The following is a 14154-nucleotide window of genomic DNA, read 5'->3' as shown; positions in this document are numbered from 1 at the left end:
GAAAGGGGCCCAGATAATGGAACAAAAATACACCCCCCTAAGCTAGTAGGAGTGGCGGAGCGGAGGTGTGTAATTCTGATTTTTTATTTTTTATTCTGCACTGACTGCCTTTAAAATTGCCCCCATTCCTGTTCAAATCAACTCCGGGGACAAAACCGGGAACAGACTTGGTCCGGGGACAGTGTCCTCAATCCGGGGACTGTCCCCGGAAACCGGGGATGTCTGGTCACCCTACTAAAGCCTATATGATGAGATAACCTTTAGCTACCAGGGGAGGCTGTTCCTGGGTTTGGTGGGCGATTTCTGGAGCTCTGCAGGGGTGGATACGTTGCCTTTTGTATTGGTGTTACTATCAGGATCTGGCTATATATATGTAGTTCCGGACTGTAACCTCTTGCCACCCAAATAATGCTTACTTGAAAAAGTATTCATACCCCTTGAAATTTTCCATTTGTTACAACCAAAAATTTTAATGTATTTTATTGGGATTTTATGTGATAGACCAACAGAAAGTGGCACATAATTGTGAAGTGGAAGGAAAATGATAAATGTTTTTTCTAATTTTTTTACAAATAAATATGTGAAACGTGTCGGGGGGCATTTGTATTCAGCCTCCTTTACTCTGATACCCCTAACTAAAATCTAGTGGAACCAATTGCCTTCCGAAGTCACCTAAGTAGTAAATAGAGTCCACCTGTGTGTACTGTAATTTAATCTCTGTATAAACACAGCTGTTCTGTGAAGCCCTCAGAGGTTTGTTAGAGAACCTTAGTGAACAAACAGCATCATGAAGGCCAAGGAACACACCAGACAGGTCAGGGATAAAGTTGTGGAGAAGTATAAAGCAGGGTTAGGTTATAAAAAAAAATCTCCCAAGCTTTGAACATCTCACGGAGTTCTGTTCAAACCATCAATCGAAAATGGAAAGAGTATGGGCACAACTGCAAACCTACCAAGACATGACCGTCCACCTAAACTGACCGGGCCGGGCAAGCAGAGCATTCATCAGAGAAGCAGCCAAGAGGTCCATGGTAACTCTGGAGGAGCTGCAGAGATCCACAGCTCAGGGGGGAGAATCTGTCCACAGGACAACTATTAGTCGTCTCTCCACAAATCTGCCCTTTATGGAAGAGTGACAAGAAGAAAGACATTGTTGAACGAAAGCCATAAGAAGTCCCTGTGCACTTCCGTGGGCTTTCGCAGGGGATCCCAAGCTGGCAGGAAGGTGGCCAGATGCGGGGCCATAATAAAGAGTTCCACAATGGAAATAAAAGGGCCCCGGGATCAGAAGAAAGGGCCCCAGTCGGGGGCCAGGGAGGCCCTACATGGTTTCTTGCACCAAGGCCCTGAAGGTTCTAGTTACGCCCCTGCTCCAACCCTTACTTTTCTATTGTAAAAACAATTCTTACAACTAATACTACTCTGACTGGTTTACTACATTTACAATGCTATTACCACCACCCCCCTGTTGCCCTGTTTTTACTACTACTCCTAATTTATTGCCCTCACTATGATATAACTTTTCTTGCAGCCTCAGCTCTGACTGCATCTAGCATTCTTCTTAGTGCGGGACTGAATCTGCCGCAGTAACTCCTACCCCTAGAGCTTCCCCCTGCCCATACTGGGGTACTACAACATGTACTGCCACCACTACCGCCCATACCCTACCACTGCCTTTACTTGCCAAATCCACTGAGGCTACTCTCTTTTTTTTTTCTGTATTTATTTTACCTATAGTTTGGGCTTTTCCCGAAAATTGCATTTTACAGCGTGTAATTGTTGTTGCTGGAAGTTTGTGGTGAAAGGATGGAATAACTATCTGTATACATATTCCTGTCTGGAGCCAGAAAAGTTTTAAAAAAAAAATATAAAAGATCAGAAAGATTTTTATTGTTTTACTGAAAATCCAATAAATCAGACAATGCAGGCAGACAATGTAGCATTAGCACCCTCTCTGTTGGTTACTGTGGACCTTTTAAAAGTAATGCCATAGTCCTCCAGCAGGACGGCGCTATAGAGCAGGCGGTGATTTGCTATCGACTACAAAGACTAATCCAAAGTTTCAGTGCTGAATGATAAAATGATCGGTTGGATCAGGCACGAGTTCGTTAGATATTATATGAACTGTGGATGAAATTCATTTCTAATAAATGAACTGAGCAAAGCACACCATAGGGCTATATGGTCAGCAAGGATACAGATTGGAGGAGAGGGTGAGGGTGAGGGGGGGGGGGGTTACAAAACAGGATAAAACTATTTTTTTTTTTCCTTCGTCCACTATGGCCATATTTCACAGATCCTGAATATGGACACGTGGGACGGGCGGCGCTCCTCTACTGCGGGATTCCTCATTCTAGCGTGAGGCACTTTAGCTGGATGCCTTCCAAGGACAAGAATGAGATCACATCTGTGGGAAAGCGGGCTGGAAATGAGAAATTCTCCCCGGAAGATAATTGTACGTTGATCTTGTCTTGGTCATACTTGAAGCAAATCTGTAAGAAACAAAAGAGGAGGCACGGTGTCAGCTTGGCCGTAGCGTGATGGACTATAAAAAGGTCAACGAGTGTTGGCCATAGAGACAAAGAGACTCTGCCACCAAAACCATTCATTTCAACAAAAAGTCTTTCCGTGGGGTGATATGTGCCTGTAACGTATTTCATGTATTCTTTATTTATATGTTGCGGGAAATTGTTAATGGAAAGAAAACCTGGAAGGATGTGCTTCTGTGCTGCAATGTTTTATTGACAGGGCCTCTTTGAGGACCTGGTATCTGTCACCTAGAACAATAACTGGAGCCATAAAGAGATCAATTGGTGTTGGCCAGTTTGGAGTCCCTGTATGCCAGTCAATCTGACCCGGGGGTTCAATGGAACCTGAAAGTTCCTTCAGAGGTTGCTACGGGGTTCCTTGAGCTTCGGGTAATTGACCTCCCATTTGATGATGCCTGCCTGTTTTTGGGTCCAACGCCACTTGGCAAAGCCAGCTTCCTGACACCAATGGTGTTTTTCACTGTCTGTATGGTTGGAGTGTGGACCACCACTGTAAGTGGGGCAATTCTTGACACTGACCACCACGGTAATGGGGCATTGTTTTTCACTGACTGCCAATGAATTGGTTTTATCAGAGGTTCCCCAAGACCTGAAAGTTGTTTCAAGGGTTCTCCACGGGCAAAAAGGCTGAGATAGGCTGCTAAATGCCATGCCAGCTACACAGTGTCTACCAGAAGACAATACATGAATACTGTGCAGGAGACTCGACTGTGCATTGAAACTCATTGAAACATTGGGCATTTGACAGTGAATTCTAGGGGGCACGCAGGGGTGTAACTATAGGGGGTGCAGCAGTTGCGACCGCAACCGGGCCCTGTGATGCAGAGGGCCCATACAGCCCCCTCTACATATGGCCGGCAGCAGCATAGGCAGCTAGGGGTACCAGTGCACCATGCACACGGGTGGCTGGAGGTGGAGGGTGACTAGCAGAGCTCCATGCTCTACTATCGCACTGGCTGCTCTTTAGTTGTGCATTCCCCGCATGACCTGTGTCCTCGGTCAGCCCCTCAGAGTACCCCTCTCCTGCTCCATGCATTGCCGCTCAGTCCGATGTCTGTTCTCCCCAACCAGTGGGGGAACTACAGGGCTCACAAAGGTCATACCTGTGACCACGCCCTGGAGTTCCACCGCCGGACTCGGAGGGAAGGGCCCTGGCTGGGGTTCAGGGGGGCCCTTCATGGTTTCTTCAATCGGGGCCCTGAAGGTTCTAGTTACGCCACTGGGGGCACGGCTTAATGCCAAAGGGGCTGGACTTAATATTTGATGTGTATATAACAATAGCAATGCTATGCTTCTGTTATCTGCAGATCACAATGACCAAACCATGTCTGAAAAGCATCTAATTATTTCTCCTTTTACTATACTGATTAACAAAAAAAAATCTCATCTTTCCAGGGGTCCCAATCCTTGTCTGTCCTGATTAGGGCCCCATCTACCACAGTCCTAGCCAGGGCTACAATTGATATGTGTTCTTGACAGGGGCCCCATCTACTATGACTGACCTGGGTTTAAGGAGAAGTATTGGTGAGAATACTATTATTTTGGGTCAATTGTATCCTATTCTACCCCATAAAGATATAAGCCTTGTCACTTTTAGTTTCTGAGGATTTCTGCCCCCAGAGATGACTTTAGATGAATAGAGCACTCACCAGTATTGAAATCCTTCCACTGCATCCCCTCCAGTACACACATTGGTATCTCCTCTGTATCCCTCCCAACATAACACACATTGGTCCATCCCCTGAAACTCACTCAGCTCCCCCATTGGTCCCTCCCCTGATTCCTGCCCTCAGCACACACATTGGTCTCTCCCCTGTATCCTGTCCCAGTGCACACATTGGTCTTCCTCTGTATCCACACATTGGTATCTCCTCTATATTCCTCCCAACATAACACACATTGGTCTATCCCTTGTATCCTCTCCCAGCTCACCCATTGGTCCCTCCGCTGATTCCTGCCCTCAGCACACACATTGGTCCATCCCCTGTATCCTCTCCCATCACAAACATTGGTCCCTCCCCTGTATCCTCTCTCAGCACACCCATTGGTCCCTCCCCTGTATTCTCCCCCAGCACACACATTGGTCCCTCTCCTGTATTCTCCCCCAGCACACACATTGGTCCCTCCCCTGTATCCCTCTCCCAGCACACAGATTGGTCCCTCCCCTGTATCATCTCCCAGCACAAACAATGGTCCCTCCCCTGTATCCTCCCCCAGCACACACATTGGTCCCTCCCCTGTATCCTCTCCCAGCACACAGATTGGTCCCCCCCCTGTATCCTCTCCCAGCTCACACACATTGGTCCCTCCCCTGTATCCCTCTTCCAGCACACCCATTGGTCACTCCCTGTATCCCTCTCCCAGCACACCCATTGGTCACTCCCCTGTATCCTCTCCCAGCACAAACATTGGTCCCTCTCCTGTATCCTCTCCCAGCACACCCATTGGTCACTCACCGTATCCCTCTCCCAGCACACCCATTGGTCACTCCCCTGTATCCTCTCCCAGCACCCACATTGGTCCCTCCCCTTTATCCTTCCCCTGCCCACACATTGGTCCCTTCCCTATATCCTCCCCCCAACACACTCATTGATCCTTCCCCTGTATCCCATCCCCGGGACCCACATTGGTCCCTCCATAACAAAGTTATAGTATGACACATATATAGTAATAAACCAACAGCAACCATTCGCTGGGCAGCATATCAGAGCCCACAAAGACAGCATGGTGGAATCCATTGGATCCTCCTATATGGAAGGTTCTCATCATTTATGGAATCAGCTGAATTGGCAAATATTGTGGCAAATCCGGCATACCCTTGACCAAAGGCGCCACTGGCTGCCTACGGCATCTTTCAGAGATGGATATTCTGTTTCCAATATGGATGGAAATGCCACTTTGCCCCATACAACCTTTGTCCTACCCCCCGTGGTAGACGTACCGAGGTTTCTGCCCCCTCCTGGAAGGGGAAGAAGCTCTCCCTCTGCTCCGCTCCCCAGGCGTTGTCCTCCTTCGAGTTGCAGACTATCTTGTGGGTGTCTCCATGAAGGTCAAACCGAGCGTTAAAGTGTAGCAGATAATTCTTATGATCTTTTCCCAAGTTTATGGCAAATCTAGACAGAAAGAATGGAGAATTATTCTGCTCAGCGGAGATATATCACTCGAGTCCTTCACCGGCGGTACTCCCATTTGGTTTCAGATGTACTTATGCTGCATTTAATGATACATCATATTAGCACATTATATATCAATTCTATTTTTGAAGATTTAAAACGATAAGGGTTTGCTTGAAAAACCTTTACAGTATAAAAAAAATATAGTCCTGGTAATAAATGTCCCCATACCAAGAAATCCTTGAGGTGAACCCGTAGCCAGGATATGGACATGTGTTATTTACACATTTTTAACACGCAGTAAGTAAGCTTTAGGACAATCCCTCACTGAACTTTGTAGTTGCAGCCACTGTGGAACAACTCATCCTGAAAGTTCCCAAGAGAAGCAGTGAACTCATGCCTGCTGCTGGGAGAGGGAGAAGGTGAGCTGAGTTGCTGAGTCACTGCTGGGAGAGGGAGCAGGGTGAGCTGAGTGTCCGAATCACCGCTGGGAGAGTGAGAGGGGTGAGCTGACCAGCTGGGTCACTGCTTGTTGAGGGAGCATGGTAATCTGAACAAATTCGGGAAAAAGGAGCAGGGTGAGCTGAGCTGCTGCTAGGAGAGGGAGCAGGGTGAGCTGAGCTGCTGCTGGGAGAGGGAGCAGGGTGAGCTGAGCTGCTGCTAGGAGAGGGAGCAGGGTGAGCTGAGCTGCTGCTGGGAGAGGGAGCAGGGTGAGCTGAGTTGCTGCTGACTCAACACTGGGAGAGGGAGCAGGGTGAAGCTGTTGTGTCACTGCTAGGAGAGGGAACAGGGTGAGCTAAGCTTCTGCTGGGAGAGGAAGCAAGGTGAGCTGAGTCACTGCTGGGAGAGGGAGCAGGGTGAGCTGAGCTGCTGTGTCCCTTCTCAGAGAGGGAGAAAGGTGAGATGAGCTATTGCCAGGAGAGGGAGCAGGGTGAACCTGTCAAGTCACTGCTGGGAGAGGGAGCAGGGTGAGCTGAGCTGTTGACTCAACACTGGGAGAGGGCACTGGGTGAAGCTTTTGAGTCACTGCTAGGAGAGGGAACAGGGTGAGCTAAGCTTCTGCTGGGAGAGGGAACAGGGTGAGCTTGGTCAGTGCTGGGAGAGGGAGCAGGGTGAGCTGAGTCAGTGCAGGATGAGGGAGCAGGGTGAACTGTGTCAGTGCTGGGAGAGGGGGCAGGGTGAGCTGAGTCAGTGCTGGGAGAGGGAGCAGGGTGAACTGAGTCAGTGCTGGGAGAGGGAGCAGGGTGAGCTGAGTCACTGCTGGGAGAGGGAGCAGGGTGAGCCGAGTCAGTGCTGGGAGATGGAGCAGGGTGAGCTGAGCTGCTGTGTCCCTTCTCAGAGATGGAGAAAGGTTAGATGAGCTACTGCTGGGAGAGGGAGCAGGGTGAAGCTGTTGAGTCACTGCTAGGAGAAGGAACAGGGTGAGCAAAGTCACAGCTGGGAGAGGAAGCAGGGTGAGCTTAGCTACTGTGTCCCTTCTCAGAGATGGAGAAAGGTGAAATGAGCTACTGCTGGGAGAGGGAGCAGGGTGAAGCTGTTGAGTCACTGCTGGGAGAGGGAGCGGGGTGAACTGAGTCAGTGCTGGGAGAGGAGGCATTGTGAGCTGAGTCAGTGCTGGGAGAGGGAGCAGGGTGAGCTGAGTCAGTGCTGGGAAAGTGAGCAGGGTGAAGCTGTTGAGTCACTGCTAGGAGAGGGAGCAGGGTGAGCTGAGTCACTTCTGGGAGAGGGAGCAGGGTGAGCTGAGTCAGTGGTAGGAGAGGGAGCAGGGTGAGCTGAGTCAGTGGTAGGAGAGGGAGCAGGGTGAGCTGAGTCAGTGGTAGGAGAGGGAGCAGGGTGAGCTGAGTCAGTGCAGGGAGAGGGAGCAGGGTGAACTGAGTCAGTGCTGGGAAAGGAGGCAGGGTGAGCTGAGTCAGTGCTGGGAGAGGGAGCAGGGTGAGCTGAGTCAGTGCTGGGAGAGGGAGCAGGGTGAGCTGAGTCAGTGGTAGGAGAGGGAGCAGGGTGAGCTGAGTCAGTGCTGGGAGAGGAGGCAGGGTGAGCTGAGTCAGTGCTGGGAGAGGGAGCAGGGTGAGCTGAGTCAGTGCTGGGAGAGGAGGCAGGGTGAGCTGAGTCAGTGCTGGGAGAGGGAGCAGGGTGAGCTGAGTCAGTGCTGGGAGAGGGAGCAGGGTGAGCTGAGTCAGTGCTGGGAGAGGGAGCAGGGTGAGCTGAGTCAGTGCTGGGAGAGAGAGCAGGGTGAAGCTGTTGAGTCACTGCTGGGAGAGGGAGCAGGGTGAGCTGAGTTAGTGCTGGGAGAGGGAGCAGGGTGAACTGAGTCAGTGCTGGGAGAGGGAGCAGGGTGAGCTGAGTGAGTGCTGGGAGAGGGAGCAGGGTGAGCTGAGCTGTTTAGTCACTGCTGGGAGAGGGAGATGGGGAAGCTGAGCTGAGAACTCACTACTACTTTGCGACATTTCACTCCCTTTTGCCATTCCAAGGGTGTCTGGACCTCTAACTAGGTACCTGACAGTGTTGAAGTGCTTTTACTGTAAATTTTGGAGATGAATTACTCTACAGTACCTGCAGCTACAGAGATAAATGTACTCCAGGAGGAGAAAAAGAAGACGGAATTTATGTCTAATGCCGCGTACACACGACTGGACTTTTTGACAGCAAAGGTCCGACGGAACGAGTCTGTCGGACAATTCGATCGTGTGTGGGCTCCATCGGACCTTTGCTTGCCAAAGATCCGGCAGACTTTAGAAATAGAACATGTTTTAAATTTTCCTACCGGAACTCCGCCGGACCGAGAAATCCGTTCGTGTGTATGCTAGTCCGACGGACAAAAACGGACGCGAGGGCAGCTATTGTCTACTGGCTATGAACTTCCTTATTCTAGTCCGGTCGTACGTCATCACGTTGGAATCCGTCGGACTTTGGTGTGATTGTGTGTGGCCAAGTCTGTTCATTCGGAAAGTCCGTCGGAACTCCGCCGAAAGTCCGTGGGAAAGACCGTCGGACCTAGTCCCTCGAAAAGTCCGGTCGTGTTTACACGACATTAGTGTTTGTTCCCACACCTATAGCACATATTGTGGATGGTGCATCTGGTGGAAGTAAAACATAAATCTAGAGATTAGGGTTGTCCCGATACTAGTATCGGTACCGGGACCGATACCGAGCATTTGTGCGAGTACTTGTACTCACACAAATGCTCCCGGTGCCAGATCCGATACCTGGGAGAGATAAATAAAATGACCTGGCACAAACGGAAGTCAGCAGACGGAACAACGGAAGTGACGCTCCGTGTTGACGTCGGTGGTTGGACATCCCAACGCCCACCTTTGTACTCGGCTGCAGTAAGCCAGCGCCGGACATCTTGTTACACCCAGCCCATATAGTTTGGGCAGGGTGTAACAAGATGGCCGCTGCTGCTTTTATGTGGCCGAGTGCAAGGAGTACCAAGCTGGGCCATCGCAGGCAGCCTTTGCTCATGGCATTTCAGTGCCTGCCCATCAGTGCCCATAAATGCCACCTATCAGTGTCCAATGCCCATAAGTGCTGCACATCAGTTCCAGCTACCTGTCAGTGCCATCTATCAGTGCCAGCTACCTGTCAGTGCCATCTATCAGTGCCAGCTACCTGTCAGTGCCACCTATAAGTGCCAGCAACCTGTCAGTGCCAGCATATCAGTGCCACCTAATCTGTATTGTGCTTTAAAAACTGTCACATGACATAAAAAAAAAAAAGTATCGGTAATCGGTATCGGTGAATACTCGAAAAAGGGTATCAGTACTTGTACTCGGTCTTTAAAAAGTGGTATCAGGACAACCCTGCTAGTGATATACAGTGGGGGAAAGTAATGATTTGATGCCCCGCAGATATTGTAAGTCATTTGTCAGGTGATGGCTGTTAAGTCACCAGACAACTTGGATTGGGATGACATTTTCTCACAATGTAGAAGGACAAATCTTCTCACTAAAGTTGCTGGGAGTGAAGCACTTGGATGTGCGGTCTTACTCGTAGTCTGGACCACACTGTACTCAGACCCCACCTTTCTACTGTTGTAAGCTGTACTCTTGGTAATATACAGAGAGCGGCGTATATTGTATAATAAACAGGCGACCAACCAGGACCTACCCTTTGCAGCCCTCCGGAATGATGGCCTTCACCTCCACACACTGACCACTCTTCAGGTTGAGGTGATTTAAGACAACGCCCTGTATAGGAGAAAGGAGAGGATTATTACACCCTGTATAATGGGGGGGGGGGGGGGTGATACACCCTGTATAATGGGGGGGGGGGGTGATACACCCTGTAAAATAGAGGGGGGATTTATTATTACACCCTGTATAATAGAGGGGGGGTGATTATTACACCCTGTATAATGGAGGGAGGGGGTTATTACACCCTGTATACTAGAGGGGGGGTGATTATTACACCCTGTATAATGGGGGGGTTGATTATTACACCCTGTATAATAGAGAGGGAGTAATTATTACACCCTGTATAATGGAGGGGGGGGGGGGTTATTATTAGATTATAATAGAGAGAGATATTTATTGCACCCTATATAATAGAGGGGGTGATTAATAATAGAGTGGGAGGGGGTGATCATTATGCCCTGTATAATATAGAGGGAGGGGGTGAATATCACACTCTGTATACTGGGGGGTGGGGGGAGGATTGCTTATTACACCCTGTATAATAGAGGGGGGTTGATTATTACACCCTGTATAATAGAGGGGGGTTGATTATTACACCCTGTATAATAGAGGGGGGGATTGATTATTACACCCTGTATAATAGAGGACGGTGATTATTACACCCTGTATAATAGGGCGGGGGTGATTATTACACCCTATATAATGGGGGGGGGGGTGATTATTACACCCTGTATAATAGAGGGGGGTGATTATTACACCCTGCATAATATGGGGAGGGGGTGATTATTACACCCTGTATAATAGAGGGGAGGTGATTATTACACCCTGTATAATATAGGGAGGGGGGGGTGATTATTACACCCTGTATAATATGGGGAGGGGGTGATTATTATACTCTGTATAATAGGGGGGGGGGGGGGTTGAATATTACACATTATATAGACACAGAAGAGCCGTCTCTCGGTTGCAGTCTCGGCACTTCAGCTATATTTGGGCATTTTGGCGGCGGTGCTGACGTCACATTCTGGCATTGTTGGGTCCTTTGTGTGAGGAGCTCCGATATTCGGATATCTCCATCACATGCAATGACAGATCAATGGTTGGACAATATACAAATCTTCTCCCCTATAATGTATCATGTCCTGTATGACGGCTGCCCAGACCTTTTCTAGAAGTACTAATCCCGTCGGCCCCACACAGTCATATACTGGCCGGCAGAACCCGCGCCGCCTGTACCATTAGTAAGGATTGTGGATTTGGTTTGTACAGTACGAATGTAATTCTAGTCATGATGTTAGTTTGTGGTCACGAGTACATCATCAGATATCTATTAAAGTGAACTGTCTGGAATATCCCCCCCGCCCCCCACCCCCCTTCCCCGCCCCGGCTTCCATCCAGCAGGGAAAGAGTTATTGATGCGGCACAATGGATTACCCCGGAGGGGCTGGACGTGCCACGTCTCAGAATAGAACCGTTATATTTATAAAACCGCACCGACCGAGCAACACATGGTTAATATTATCACAGATGGGGAGGGGGAGGCACGGAAATAATGAGTCACTGAGGCCAAGTGCAGAGGAGACGAGCGTCTGCGCCATACCCGTATATACATCTGTATACCTATATCCTGCCGCAAGATGTGCCCCGCTCTGTGCCAGGACATCGCAATTCATGCATCACACCCAAAATAGCCTGAATAACTGGAAGGTCAAGAACTAAAAGAATTACCTACAGTACACCCAGCAACCCTACACCAATCTATGCCAACACTCAGCAACCCTACACCAATCTATGCCCACACTCAGCAACCCTACACCAATCTATGCCCACACTCAGCAACCCTACACCAATCTGTGCCAACACCCAGCAACCCTACACCAATCTATGCCCACACTCAGCAACCCTACACCAATCTATGCCAACACCCAGCAACCCTACACCAATCTATGCCCACACTCAGCAACCCTACACCAATCTGTGCCAACACCCAGCAACCCTACACCAATCTATGCCCACACTCAGCAACCCTACACCAATCTATGCCAACACCCAGCAACCCTACACCAATCTATGCCCACACCCAGCAACCCTACACCAATCTATGCCCACACTCAGCAACCCTACACCAATCTATGCCCACACCCAGCAACCCTACACCAATCTATGCCCACACCCAGCAACCCTACACCAATTTATGCCCACACTCAGCAACCATACACACAACCTGTGCCCATACTCAGCAACCCTACACCAATCTATGCCCACACCCAGCAACCCTACACCAATCTATGCCCACACTCAGCAACCCTACACCAATCTGTGCCCACGCCCAGCAACCCTACACCAATCTATGCCCACACCCAGCAACTCTACACCAATCTATGCCCACACGCAGCAACCCTACACTCATCAACCCTACACCCACCGCTGCCCACACCCAGCAACCCTACACTAATCTATGCCAACACCTAGCAACCCTACACTAACCGCTGCTAACACTCAGCAAGCCTACACCCACCGTTGCCCACACCCAGCAAACCTACTCCAATCTTTGCCGACACCCAGCAACCCTACACCCACTGCTGCCAACACCTAGCAACCCTACGCTAACCGCTGCCAACACTCAGCAACCCAACACTCATCAACCCTACACTTACCACTGCCAACACCCAGCAATCCTTTACCCACTACTGCACACACCCAGCAACCCTTCACCCACCACTGTCCACACCCAGCAACCCTTCAGCCACCACTGCCCACACCCAGCAACCCTTCACCCACCATTGTCCACACCCAGCAACCCTTCACCCACTACTGTACACAATGAGCAACTGTACACCCACCACTGCCCACACCCAGCAACCCTTCACCCACCACTGTCCACACCCAGCAAACCTACATCAATCTATGCCCACACCCATGAAACCTGCACCAATCTATGCCCACACCCAGCAACCCTGCACCTACCACTGCCCACACCCAGCAACCCTATACAAGCCTATGCCCATACCCAGCCACCCTACACCCACCACTGCCCACATCCAGCCACCCTACACCCACCACTGCCCACAGCCAACAACCCTACACCTACCACTGCCCACACCCAGCAACCTCATACCAGCCTATGCCCATACCCAGCCACCCAACACCCCCCACTGCCCACACCTAACAACCCTACATCCACCACTGCTCACACCCAGCAACTATACACCCACCACTGCCCACCTCCAGCAACCCTTCACCCACCACTGCCCACACCCAGCAAGCCTACACCCACCACTGCCCAAACCCAGCAACCCTTCACCCACTACTGCCCACACCCAGTAACTCTGCACCCATGACTGCCCACATGCAGCAACCTTATACCAACCACTACCCACACCCACCACTTCCCACATGCAGCAACCCTATACCCACCACAACCACCACTGCCCAAACCCAGCAACCCTTCACCCACTACTGCCCACGCCCAATAACTCTGCACCCATGACTGCCCACATGCAGCAACCTTATACTCACCACTACGGTACCCACACCCACCACTTCCCACATGCAGCAACCCTATACCCACCACACCCACCACTGCCCAAACCCAGCAACCCTTCACCCACCACTGCCCACACACAGAAACTCTGCACCCATGACTGCCCACATGCAGCAACCTTATACCCACCACTACCCACACCCACCACTTCCCACATGCAGCAACCCTATACCCACCAGACCCACCACTGCCCAAGGCCAGAAATCCTTCACCCACCACTGTCCACACACAGCAACCCTATACCCAGCAACCATACACCCACCACTGCCCAAACCCAGCAACCCTTCACCCACCACTGCCCACACACAGAAACTCTGCACCCATGACTGCCCACATGCAGCAACCTTATACCCACCACTACCCACACCCACCACTTCCCACATGCAGCAACCCTATACCCACCACACCCACCACTGCCCAAGCCCAGAAATCCCTCACCCACCACTGTCCACGCACAGCAACCCTATACCCAGCAACCATACACCCACCACTGCCCGCACCCATTAACTCTCTACCCACCACTGCCCACACCCAGCAACCCCACACCCACCTACATTATAAAAAACAATGCCCACACTCAGTAGCCCTCTACCTACTGCTGCCTAAAACCCACAATCTCCATTTGCCCAGCTTTTGCAGCTTCCGCCGGTGCTCATACTCACGTCAGCTGCCATCGTGATCTTCTAGCAGAGAAACTTGTGAACAGCTGCACTTCTACTTCTTCATATATAGGACGTCTGCTCAGCCAGGAGGAGGGATCACCCCTCCCAGCGCTCCCTGGACTGAGAATTGTTCCAGAACCCTTCATTACAGAG

At 50.5% G+C, this 14154-nt stretch overlaps 1 protein-coding gene across 1 annotated transcript; it reads right to left on the bottom strand.

Annotated features, from left to right (window-relative positions):
• Positions 1–1868: 1868 nt before the first annotated feature.
• On the bottom strand, positions 1869–14154 carry LOC143927480 (galectin-1-like). The gene is made up of 4 exons (XM_077451572.1): positions 14002–14154; positions 9770–9849; positions 5491–5662; positions 1869–2492 (listed from the first exon to the last, which is right to left on the bottom strand). The coding sequence occupies exons 1-4, from the start codon at positions 14011–14013 to the stop codon at positions 2349–2351; spliced, it is 408 nt and encodes a 135-aa protein (XP_077307698.1). The 5' UTR covers positions 14014–14154; the 3' UTR covers positions 1869–2348.

Source organism: Lithobates pipiens, unplaced genomic scaffold, assembly GCF_037356315.1.
Source record: "Lithobates pipiens isolate NorthernLeopardFrog02 unplaced genomic scaffold, aLitPip1_a1.2 Scaffold_23, whole genome shotgun sequence".
NCBI lineage: Eukaryota > Metazoa > Chordata > Amphibia > Anura > Ranidae > Lithobates > Lithobates pipiens.
This window is presented reverse-complemented; position numbering and strand designations above follow the sequence as displayed.